At 41.5% G+C, this 13,486-nt stretch overlaps 1 protein-coding gene across 1 annotated transcript; it reads right to left on the bottom strand.

Annotated features, from left to right (window-relative positions):
* Window positions 1-469: 469 nt before the first annotated feature.
* Window positions 470-13,209, bottom strand: LOC133366864 (vomeronasal type-2 receptor 26-like). The gene is made up of 5 exons (XM_061590402.1): window positions 12,995-13,209; window positions 8,194-8,485; window positions 4,389-4,619; window positions 3,045-3,171; window positions 470-1,371 (listed from the first exon to the last, which is right to left on the bottom strand). The coding sequence occupies exons 1-5, from the start codon at window positions 13,207-13,209 to the stop codon at window positions 470-472; spliced, it is 1,767 nt and encodes a 588-aa protein (XP_061446386.1).
* Window positions 13,210-13,486: the final 277 nt, after the last annotated feature.

Here is a 13,486-nt window from a genome sequence, read left to right as displayed (position 1 = left end):
TGCACCCAGACACAAAGTAACAATAAACCAGAAGGAGACTAAGGCAAAGTCTCAAGGCAATATTGTGAAACAGGGAGTGGCTGGTGGTGCTGCCTAGCAGTAGGATTTTGCAAGATCTGTGCTAGAGCCGGTGAGAGAAATAATACAAACCAGGATCTTGACTGGTGGTGACACAGGGTGGGACCTGACAGATGGTGGCAGCAGGAGGGATCCTGACAACTTCCCACAAAGAATCCTGGAAACTGTAGTTTGTTAAGGGAACTGAGAGTTATTAGATCCTTGTTCCCCTCCCAAAGCTACAATTCCCCAAGTGGTTTAGCAATCAATCCTTCTTCCCGGGAAACTCTGGGAATTACAGTTCTGAGAGGATAATATAGTTCCTAGGATTTTTAGAGGAAGCCATTACTGTTGTAAATGTATGGTGTAAATGAGGTCTATGTCCTAAATTAATTGGAGACAGGCAGATTATTTAATTCTTTCTCCTTACCAGCTGTTCTCTGTTGTTTAGCTCAGGTCTGAACACAATGATGTAGAATTTAGGGGCAAAGATGCAACCCAGTAACCCAGCACTGGAGGCCAAGATGGAAAAGATCTCCACAGCTACCATGTCCTTTCCTCTTGAACTCAGGTAGGTTGGAACAAAGGAGATCCATACACTGCAAAATGCTAACATGCTGAAGGTAATAAATTTGGCTTCATTAAAACTATCTGGTAACTTCCGGGCTAGAAATGCCACAATGAAACTGATGATGGCCAGGAGGCCCATGTAGCCCAGGACACAGTAAAATATGGTAACTGATCCTTCATTACATTTCACAATGATCTCTCCAGTTATTGAATGCATGTCCAAATCAGGGAATGGGGAAGAAATTACCAACCACACAACACAAATACTTGCTTGAATAAGGGAACATGAAAGGACAATGGACTGGGCCAGTTTTTTACCCACCCATTTTGTCAACCTAGATCCTGGCTTTGTGGCTATGAAAGCTATAACTACAATAATGGTTTTTGCCAACACACAAGAAACAGCCACTGAGAAGATGATGCCGAAAGTGGACTGTTGGAGAAGGCAGGTCACTTTCCCAGGCTGGCCTAGGAAGAGCAAGGAAGAGAGGAAGCAAAGCAGGAGGGAGATGAGGAGAATATAGGTGAGTTCCCGGTTGTTGGCTTTGACAATAGGGGTATCTTTGTGCTTAATAAAGATTCCGAGTACCAAAGCTGTGATTAGGGAAAAAGCTATGGCAAGTGTGGCTAAACCAATCCCTAAAGGTTCTTCATAAGAAAGGAAGTTTCTAGTTTTGGGGATGCATCCATCTCTGCCATCATTTGGGTGCTGATCTTCTTGGCACTTGAAACAATCATCCATATCTGAAACATAAAAAACAGTCCAACATGAGTGCCTATTCATATGTAATTTATGGATAATTATTCATACTCTGCACACGTACGTTTCTATAGGTGGTTAGAGATTCTCAATTGCTTATGGTCATCTCATAATTCAGCTGTTGTGTATATTCTGGTTGTGTTTAGATTAAAGGTGGGGAAAATAAAAAAGACCAACATTTTTTATTACTTTTCTACTGGGAAAATCAGGAAACAAGGGGTAGATAAAAAAATAAAAACAATTAAGGTATCAAAATGGGGTGAGGAGAAGTCGTCTCCCCATCTCTTTTGTCTCAACTTTCCCCAGAAACTGGGGTCTGTACAGATGGAATACACAAACACACAAACAATCTACCATCAACCATCACATGGGAAGGATTCCAGGAAAGAGATGAAGGCAGGAAAAGACTTCCTGCTCCAAATGGACTTTCCCCCTTGCAATAGGGTGATCTACCATCAACTGTCCTTTCTTAGGGAGGACTGAATCCCAAAAAGTAGGATATTAAATAAGTAAATAAACATGAGCATTGCTACACTCCTGTTCTATCCTTGATGAAGTAGATAGATGGCACTTTATTGAAATACATGCAGAGCAGTGAAAACTCTGAAATGGCTTTGGATATATCTTTCTATGCCCTTTCCCAAAACATTCCTATTGGTACTATCACGGTTCTATTGGAAGCAAGAGATGTTGATCACAGAAATATCCCGCTTACTCTCCTCTGCCTCCCCTTTCCTCAACGTCTGGCATTTTCCATTCACGGGGAGCTTGGATAGCTTTAGGGACATACAGGTATGTATTAGACAGGACAAAAAGTAGAACGGCCTTTCTGAAGTGGTTCAAAAGATTCAGGACCAGCCTGCCTTGTCTCAGATCACTTCTGATCTGTCACTTTAGACTCACAAGCAGTATGAATACTGCCACCCTCTGCTTTGGCAAACTCATATAATGTACATTATTTTCAGGATACACTATGTACATGGCAATCCTATGTATGGCAAATTGGAAGCAAACAAGAGAGGAAGCCGAGTTGAATTCAGATCTGTCTCCCAAATAAATGTGTACAGGATTGCAGCCTTATTTCTACCCATTTATAAAATTGACTTCGAGCAGATTTGGGAATATTCTTGTACATCACTTCAAGCAAACTTTTTTTTAAAATTTAAAAGCATTTCTAATCAGCTTAAAATTTCAAAACTCTCTAAGCGGTATAAATAAATACTACATAAAAGCAATAAAACAGTGACATGAATAGAAATAAAAGCCAGTAAAAAACAAAGTATTATAAAACAGATAAACACAAGGATTCGGTAACATCAGGGTCCAATTGTATGGGTCATGTCTGGGAAAGCCTGAGCAAAAGGACGTGTCTTTAGAAGATGTCTGGAGCTACTGGTGAATGATGCTTCACATCTGACAGAAGGAAAGGCATTCCACAGTGTTAGAGAGACAGCAGAAAATGCCCGTTTTCAGGTCACCCCCCTTGTAATATTCTGTAGGGTGTGGTGCCATGAGCAAAATCTCATGACAGTGTGATGACCAAGTGGTAACATGCACACTATTAGAATGTATCCCTTGCAGTTGGTCATTTCACCTAAAATCTGAATCATGCTTATGGAATTGGGGAGATTCGCGGGGAGATTTCTGCATCACCTACCACTCTGTTTTGAAATCTTCCCTTCTGGGCATGGAGCACAGTCATAACAGCAAAATTTCCTCCCTTCCTTCTTTTTCTTCTGATAGCCAGGGTGGCAGTGCTCATTACATACAGAAACAGGTTGCACCTATCCATAGACAGGAGGGGATTTTTGGATGGAAGAAATATACATGCAGTCCCATCTATCTATCTGTCTTCAGAACAGCTGAAGAACTTGGTCAATTAAACGTTTTGCTATTAAAAAATCAATCTGTTTTGCTATTCACTGTAATAAATATCTATTTATAAAATTACAACAATTTTGCAACAATTACATCATTTAAAACAATTAAAAACAACCTAAAAGCACAAAATAGGCTGGGTCCTTAAAATATACATCTCAAGTGTCAAAGGTCAGGTTAAAGAGGAGTGTCTTCAGCATTCACCTAAAACTGTACAGTGAAGTTACTAGACACACCTCGGTGGGGAAGAAGTAGCACAATCTAGGGGCCACCATCGATTATACTCTCTCCTGCACCACCACCCCTCGAGTTTCTGAGGCAGACTACCCAAATGACCCCCTCTGCTGATCTCAAAACCTGAGAGGGTCTGTTGGGGAGGAGTCAGTCTTTCCAAACCCAGATGTACAGATGTGATTTACACACACACACACACACACACAGAGAGAGAGAGAGAGAGAGAGAGAGAGAGAGAGAGAGTATGTGGCTGCTGCATTTTGGACCATTTGTCTAGTTAAGGTACAGTATATAGATGTATTGTTCAACTACTGATCTACAGATCAAGAAGTTGATGTCTCAGCCAAGCACCATATTCCATGGAGACAGAGAGTGCAAAATGGTGTTCCTTGAAGAAATGAAATATGGATTCCTCCAGAGTTCTATCAGATTTAAGCAAAACATGGTGAATGTTTACCATATGTACAGGAAATGTAACATTGTTTTCAAAACAGGAATTTTCAGTTCTCACATCTAGTTTGGGAATATGCTAGGTAGTACATTTTTGCCACCCTTTGGTAGGAAAGGGTGATGTAAATGTGATGGTGATGCATGCTGGCATAGAGCCTGATCAGCCATCACACCTTCAGATAGGGAAAGGGGATTCCTTGCACCTCAATGATCCATCTAGAACAGTAGGATTCATTTTTTTTCAGATCCAGAACCCACCTTTAACCTGCAAATGCATTTGGGGACCCATTTCTTAATTTTTAGTATTGTTTTGTATGGTAGTACTGATGCTGTTGTGACCCACTATAGATGAGACTATGGCTTGATAGTGGACTTTACCCATCAGCTGAAGACCAATGATCTAGAGAACAGAACACCAACCATGCGTCAAAATCCCTACCTGGTTAAAACCTCTGTGCCACACAATTATATCTTCATTAAGAATGAATCCACTTCCTTCAAGAGCATTTGGATCCTCCACTCTTCCGATTTTCACTCGCTGGAAGGACTTGTTCGGGAATGTGATCATGTTCATTATATCAAATCCACCTCCCACTTCTCTTTTACCCTTGAAGGACACCATTTCTCCAGCTGAGTTGTTAAATGAAATGCCTTGAAGAAACAGATGGAGCTAATTGAAAGAGGAAAAGAAACATCAGACTTTGAACAAAAGGATGGTCAACATAACAATGTGTCATAGGTCCCACGCATCAGGACACATTCTTGGCATGGTTTTCTCTACTGGAAAGGAAGATGGTGGTCTGAAATAGAACCATCTTACTAAGTCCCTTATCATGGCTGGATGACTTCTGGCTTAGGTTTAGGCTTATATATTTAGGCTTATAATAGCCCTATCTTTTTGTAGAGGCATGTGGAGAGGGGACACCTACTAGAATAGTCCACCCATGGAGACTAATGGATTTAGAAAGATACCTGAGAGCTCTAAGAACTGTGATAGCTGGTGCTTCTACTTGCTCTGTGAAACACAAAGGAAAATCATTTCTAAGGGACTTCTCTTCACTGAGCAAACCCTGTTTAGCTCCCGGTGTTTGCATGACTAGTATTGAAAGGGCCTTTTTAGTGGTGATATGCTTTGGCTGTGGAATGCCTTCCAAAGAGAGGCTTGCCTGTTATCCACATTGTTCTCTTTTAGTACTAGGGGAATATCGTTCCCCTAGTTTTGGGAGCCTTTGTTATCCTGGGCCTTTTAAACCCAGGATGATGGTATTGATGATGATGAGGATGGTGATAATTCATTCTTATTTGCTTTGTTTTAACTTGTAAGCCACCTGGATAATTTGTTGTTCTTTTAAATAAATGCTGTAAATAAATAAATGATACCAGATGTTGGAGATTTTGCACAAAGAATTTGAAACATCTGTGCAGTGATAGAAGACTGAAATTATTTCCAGGATCCAAATATAGGTGGAAATAAAACTTTCACAGTGAATAAACTGTACAGCTTCATCCCACAAGCTATTTATAAAGAACGGCAGATTCACCTTGTGGTCATCTGTACAATGCAGTATAATATATTTTGTTGTAGAGACATTACCTGCCAAGGGTGGAGATTGTGAAGTTCAGATCTTGTGCTGCCCACCATGGCTCTGTGCTTGGATCTAGTTGAGTAAATGTCATGCAAAGCATGAGCCACAGCATAGACGGCATTATAGATGCTATAGCTGTGCCCAGTCATGCCCATTTCAAAGAGAGGCCTTGGCAGACTATCTAGCCTCTCCTCTCCACTACATGTTCCATCGACCTGCACTGCCACCTTCAGATCTGGAAATGAACAGTCAAATGCTTGTTCCCAGAAAACCTTGAGAAAATCATTTTCCTTTCCCCAGTCAGGTTTTATGAAATGAAGAAATTCCTCAAACTCTGGAACCTCTTTTGAGTGAATTGTGAAGGAAATGGCACCTTGGAACGCCTGAAAATCGAAAGCTCGTTGAATTCCTGTTGATAGGAAATCAATTTGGGTTGTCATAATCCACACCTTTCTGTATGATGGCTTTTCTTTATTTCCAGGATCTAACAGGAACATGAATGCTCTCAGCCATGCTATTGTCAAAGATTGTCCATTGATGATGCATATATTGACTTCATAATCTGTGAAAGATATATGGATATTTGTGAATATATCAAAAACTTCATCCAGCTTATCCCAGTGGGCTTGCTTTGGGATTCTTTGTGTGAAGGCTGAACAAATTCCATGCTGGGAAAACAATAGCTCCAGGGCCTTCAAGAAATGATCTCCACCTTCATCATCTGCAGCAAAGAGCCCTACCCATGTCCATCTGAAATGTAGAAGCAAGTGGACAATGCCATTGTACTGATGGGCTTCGTTTGGGACCATGTGGTAAAATGACTGAAACTGTGTCATCTGGCTTTCCTCTAGGGCAAATGAGCCATACGTGAGCTATAAGATAACATATACACATTTCTTAGAGATAAGTTTGGAAGCATCCATGTGCCTGTCTATAAAACAAACATTTGATGAAAGACTTGTAGCTTTGGGAAGATTTACTGTCAAGAACTCTTCTGGCTGAATTGACATGTGATGCAATTTCTGGGATTTTCCAACTCGGTTATATACCTTCAGACAATTAAACTCATTCCTGGCATAATAGATAAAATTAAAGGGTTGCATCCAGCTAAGTTTTATTCAGAGTAGACTCATTGAAAGTGATGATCCTAATTGAGCAGTCAACAATAAGTCACTGAAGCCAGCATAAATTAAGTTTAACCGGTGTAAAATACACCAGATCCAAACCCCATTCAAAGTGGGGCTTCTGCTAGCTGAGCTGGCCCAAGCCTAGCAGAGGGAAAACAAGTCTGAAAAACAGAGTTTGACTTACACAAGTGTAAGTTCAGCTGGGTTTTCAAATCAGATGACGAGAGGGGCAGAGCGCAGGGGAGCAGGGCGCCACACAACCTGCTCGCCAGGATGCCTCATGGCTTCAGCAGCAAAGATGTGTTTTCTTTCCATGCCAAAGCTGATTCATCCGTGAGCTGTTTCATCACCTCTGCTGAGCGACTAGCTGCCCTTGCCCTCTCCAGTAGCCACCATCCTGACAGGCTACCTGCTTACATTCCAGCTGGTCATGATAAGAACTGTAATTTAAGAACTGGTGCCTGAGTGTGCTTTTTTCCTTGTTCTTCCCTGTCCCTTCTCCCTCATGTGTCGTGCATTTTACATTGTTAGCCTAAGAGCAGTTATTTAACTTTTGTAAATTGTATTTTGTAAATTGTATTGTTTTATTGATGTATTTTATATTGCATTTTTATATTTGTGTTTTTTGTAAGCTGCCTTGAGGGCCTTTGGCCAAAAGGTGGGGTATAATAATGATAATAATAATAATAATAATAATAATAATAATGTAGGATGCATCACAAATCCTGCCCCCCTTGGTCCCACCTCACCCTGGCCATTCCACCAGAACACCCATTTTTCTAGGTTTACACCAGCATAAATTACACCAGTCTTGGCTCGACCACTTGAGCCCTGGCTGAGCAAGTTAAAACAGCTTCCCTCTGCCTTAGCAAGGATGAGCAAGTTACACCGTCACAGCCCAGCTGAACTGGAGGATCCACCAGATCCTAACTCACTCATCCTGGCAGATATTGGGTTTAGATTTCTTTAATGAAAGACATGGAAATGGTAATCCATTTATTAACAATTGTTTGCATAATGATATGAAAAAATACGTAAAACCCCAATTTCAAGACTGAGCTTTTAGAGTCTAGAAGCTAACTAATACAGTTAAACTAACCAACGTAGTGAGAATAAAGGAAGACAAACAACCCAGTAATTTATTTGTTGAAAAATGGACTCGGTTTCTTAAATATTGGTGTAGTGGTGAGGTCCTTACGTAGCAAGTGACTAATAACTTCAAATAATAATAATATAAACACAAAGCTTATACATTATGAGGGACTGTATAAATTATTTATACACTTTTATCAATACTTTCTGAATATTTCATTTATAAATAGATAATAAATAGATATATGCTCTACTATGATTCATTTTTATTGTTTTTGTTTTTCTTTCTGTCAGAAAATAAAATGCTTACTGGATCTTAGATGTTCTACTACTAATGATGATGATGATGATTGATGATGATGATCTCAACCTACTCCCAGAATTACAAAAGAAGAGGGTTAATTGGGAATGTCTCCACACCGTCATGCACATATCCTACCTGTGGAATCTTGTAGAGAGCTAAGGTTTCTGCCATACGGAAGGAGGTATCAGAGCCAAGTCCCCCAATGATGGCTATGAGACTTTTCTCGGTGTCACATTTGTAGTTGGGGACAAATGTGTGTGATTTGAAGAGCAGGTCCAGAGTAGTACGGTAGGTCATCCTTGGTTTGGAGTAGCTGTCATGGATGTGGAATCCAAGGGTGATATTGGGCAAGATCTTCTGATTTTTGTTGATCTCACTGACGCTGTATGCCAAGGCCAGGACGTGCTGGTAGAACTTGGTCACCAAACTGCGAATAGAGTTTGATGACTCTTTTAGGGGATAGTTCTTCCAATTAATAAACTTCTTAATTGTTTATTTATTTCAACAATTTGTATACCTTTTGATACCATAGTTTCTAAGGTGTGTAAAATGTGGTTACAAAATAGATACAAGAGAAATAAAATCAGTTAAAATTAACCCTAACATCAGAAACAAATGTACTTTATTTATTTATTGCACTTATATACGGCCCCATTGCCGAAGCTCTCTGGGCAGTTTACAACAACTAAAAACATTAAAAACAAATATACAATTTTAAAAACACATGCTGAAATGCCTGGGAGAAGACGAAAGTCATGACCTGGCACTGAAAAGATAACAGTGTTGGTGCCAGGCACAACTCATCAGGAAGATCATTCCATAATTTCAGGGCCACCACTGAGAAGGTCCTCTCCCTTGTTGCCAGACTCCCAGCTTCCCTCAGAGTAGGCACCCTGAGGAGGACCTTTGATGTTGATCATAGTGTATGGGTGGGTTCATGTTGGGAGAGGCGTTCTATCAGGTATTGTGGTCCCAAGCTGTGTAAAGCTTTATAGGTTAAAACCAGCACCTTGAATCAGGCTCAGAAACATAAAGGCAGTCAATGCAAGCAGACCAGAATCGGTTTTATATGTTTGAACCATCTGGTCCCTTTTACCAATCTGGCTGATGCATTTTGCACAAGCTGCAGTTTCTGAACCGTCTTCAAAGGCAGTCCCACATAGAGTGCATTGCAGTAATCTAACTTGGAGGTTACCAGAGCATAGACAACTGAAGCCAAGTTATCCCTGTCTAGATAGGGGCATAGGTGGGCCACCAACTGGAGTTGTTAGAAGGCACTCCGTGTCACTGAGGCTACCTGAGCCTCAAGTGACAGAGATGGTTCTAGGAGAACCCCCAAGCTATGAACGTGCTCCTTCAGGGGAAGTGCAACCCATCCAGGACAGGTTGGACATCCACCATCCAGTCAGGAGAACCACCCACTAGCAGCATCTCAGTCTTGTCTGGATTGAGCCTCAGTTTATTAGCCCTCATCCAGTCCATTGACACAGCCAGGCACTGGTTCAACACATTGACAGCCTCACCTGAAGAAGATGAAAAGGAGAAAGAGAGCTGCGTGTCATCAGCATATTGATGGCAACACACTCCAAAACTCCGGATGACCACACCCAACAGTTTCATGTAGATGTTGAACACCATGAGGGACATAACTGACCCCTGTGGAACCGCATACTGGAGAATCCACAGGGCCAAGCAATGTTCCCCAAGCACCACCTTCTGGAGCCGACCCACCAAGTAGAAGCAGAACCACTGCCATGCAGTCCCTCCCACTCCCCAAAGTCCCAGACTCCCAGACTTAAAATGTCTGTTAAAACAATAATTCAAAAACAGTCTTCACCAAGCCTAGAGGTTCAAATGAGGAGAGGGTTTGCCTGATCACAGTTGGGAAGGACTTCCACAGAATTGCATCCACAATATTGAAGGCATGGCTTCTGGTGAATGTATGTTGTGTATCCATGCTATGGATCCATAGGTCCCTCTCAGCCTACTTTATATAAGCACAGGCTTCCTTAACCTTCATCTGCCAACAGTTCACACAGAATACTCTCAATACCCTCCTTGCAGCATATATAGTAGGATTTAGGTATGAGATGGAGACCAGCACTGAAGACAAGTTAAACCTTAATTTAATATGGTATGTTTATTAAAGGGATACTTCTTACAAAATGGAATGCTGGTACTTAGAACGGGACTTTTCAAGGTGCTTGCTGACAGTTTTTAAAGACTCAGGAGACACTGTTGCCTCTCAATGGTTTTTACCTCAGACCAATTTCCTAAACCTCCACCCCAGTCAAATACTTCCATAACACAGTCCATTACATGGGAATAATCTGCCTCTGTACTCCAAAGCTTCACTGGTTGTCCTCATGGTTGTTTGTACAGTTTAGTCAACTTTATTTTAAGAAAGCACTTGTGTCACCTTCCTCTGGTATGATCTTTACACAGGACAGCTTCTCAGACCGTTCTGATATCCCCCAGACAAGTACTACCAACAGACTGGGTATTAATATACAGGCCTCAGTTTTTCCCTCAGCTATTCTCTGTTCTTATTTCTCACACTTCCCTCATGAACCAACATCCTATCTTCTCAACTCCTCACTCTTAACTCCAGCCAACTCTCAACTGACTCTCTCACTGACATTTGATTCCCCCAACTGACAGTTAACTCTCAGCCAATCAGAGTCTGATGTCCCCTAGACCAATCAGAATGAATTTAGCTGATCCAGGTCCCAGCTAATAAAATCCCTCTCAGAAGCCGTCACCAAGCAAACATTGCTATGAAGGCTCGTAACAAAGTAACAATAAAAGGCCTAATAACATTCACAGAGGTTACACAATATATATTTCCCCCCTTTAAACACATACATAAACAAACATACAGCATTTCTCTACAGGGAATATTAATAGTTACTCCCCCAAAGGCCTCAATGATCAAATATGGATTAAGTTTTCAGTCAGTTCTTATATCACAATACCAATAATTTCTCTTTCTGGATGATTCTGATGGTAAAGATTCTTTGCTAGAAACAATGCTTCTGAACGAATACACACCCTCCTATTAACCCCAAATATAATTTGTCGTGCATCACGGTACATGCATTTGTGGCTATACAGTACTTTGATACACCTCTCGTTAGCTATTACTTGTCCTTTGGATTTAGAGAAGACCTGCTTAATCTAAGGGCTCGTTCACACGGCAATTTACTGTGAGATTGGTGCTATTTGCATCCCTATTAATTTGCATGGTTCACATGACGTTGTAGGCAATCAGTAGCTATCATACAGTTTACCAATACCAACCCAATCCAATTTCAATGAGAAAAGGAAAGGAAAAACCATCTCAGCTTTGCTGCACTTCTTTGTGTAGGCACTTTGCCTCAATGTTTTTTCAGCGGGCAGGCTCTTTTATGCACCATCATCAGCTCCCCCTCTCTTCTGTCTGTAAAAGCTGTGGCAGCTGCTGCCTACTTTGCCTTTCTCTCCCCCTTCTGTTCAGTTTCATACAGTTTCATGTCAATTGCACCCCCACTGTCTTCCACCAGCATGCAATTGAAAAGAAACAATAAAACTGACCAAAAAATCCCTCCCCTTCTCCATCAGCAATATTGATACTCTGGAGGGAGTAAACATGAGGAAAAAGTGACACTAAACCTTTCCAGAGGAAGGCCTACTTGTGTGAAAGGAAAACAGTGGATTTGAAGGTAGGAAGTGTGAACCTAGCAAATCTATCATGATGGCAAAAGCTGCGTCTTTACTGCAAAGTTCAGTTCCCATGTAAATGAGCCCTAAAAGAGATTTCTCAATTATGCACTTCAACCATGGAATGCTGTCAGCAAAGAGATTCACAAAAGAACATAAGAGGAGCCTGCTGGATCAGGTCAATGGCCCATCAAGTCCAGCATCCTATTCTCATGGTGGCCAACCACATCCCTATGGGAAGCCTGCAAGCAGGATCTGAGCACAAGAGCACCCTCCTCTCCTTCGGTTTCTAGCACTGGTATTCAGGAGCATGTTTCCTCTGACTGTGGAGGCAGAGCACAGCCACCATGGTTAATAGAGAGATTCACATGGTGCCTACCTTGTTAGATTTCAATTGTTAGGCAAAACTATTCCTTCTCAACTAGGGTTGCCAGGTTCTTGGCCTGAGACTGATCCTGTATCTTTAGGAGATGGGAAAGTCAGCAAATTGCAGGTGTTCTTGCAACCCTGTAATGGGAAAAACCACAAAGTGGAATTCTGCCTCCCCCCTGCACAACTTTTAAAGATACAGAAGACCTCTTGGAGGCTGGGCCTGGCAACCCAGATGTCTTCTGTATCTTTAAAAGTTGTGCAGGTAGAAGGGAGAATTCTACCTTGTGGTTTTTCCCATTACAGCGTTGCAAGAACACCTGCACTTGGCTGACTTTCTCTTCTCCTAACGATACAGGATCTGTCTCATGCCAGGAACCTGGCAACCCTATTCCCAATCCCCTTTGATATAATTTCACTTGCTGAAATGCGTTAAGAAAAACATTTCCATGCTGCAGTAGTATATCCATGCTTTCTATGCTTTTTCTATTCACTATTTCCACCCAGAGAATTTAAAACAAACTGTGAAATCAAATTGCAATAACAGGGACAGATTAGAGATGGATTTCAAAATCTAGATTAAGACCGCATTAAGCAGATGACATGTTTTTTTGGTTGAAAAATAATATATGCATACGGGATTGGCAAATCTGTCAATTTTGGTTTCTCTCAAAGTAGAAAGAGCAGCCACGTGAGAACGTTTGCTTTCTTTAAGGATCTCCTCATTCATATAAAGCCCTCATTTGGGATAGTGGGTCATATGACCAATCCTAAACATTAAGAGGATGCATCCATATACACAACCTTCCAACATCCTTCATTGATATCTGGCCAAGTTCAGATGAAAGGGAAGGAAGAAAGACCATACTCTGAAACCTCAAACAGCTTCCGAGAAGGGTGGTCCTGGAAGAGAACTTCATCACGATAGTAAATGATCTGGGAAGCAATTCCACCAACGAGGAGGCCACCTGGCTGGTACCATTCATGTGGTATAGGGAAAGGGTCACTTTCAGGGCACTTCCTAGTATCTTTTTTGCATGTCCTTTGAGGCAGCAGAAGCAGGAATGCCACTAGCCACAGCATGCTGTCAGCAAAGCTTCTCTTTCATTGCAAGCTCTCCTATACCTTATCTACCGCAACATCCTGACTTAAACAGGTCAAAGAAACTCTGCATGTTAACATCTTAAAGGGAAACTCCACAGCCTTACATTCAGCATCCAGGGAGTTCGAGGCCATGCCTTGAAAACTAGCAGAGATGCCCAACACTCTGATCTGAAGTCTTTACTAGTCACACAGACTGTCTGTGGCGAAACTGAGAGAGCCCTGCCAACATCTTGCCCCTATTCCCAGCTTCCAATGG

The sequence above is a fragment of the Rhineura floridana genome, chromosome 11, assembly GCF_030035675.1.
Source record: "Rhineura floridana isolate rRhiFlo1 chromosome 11, rRhiFlo1.hap2, whole genome shotgun sequence".
Classification (NCBI taxonomy): domain Eukaryota; kingdom Metazoa; phylum Chordata; class Lepidosauria; order Squamata; family Rhineuridae; genus Rhineura; species Rhineura floridana.
This window is presented reverse-complemented; position numbering and strand designations above follow the sequence as displayed.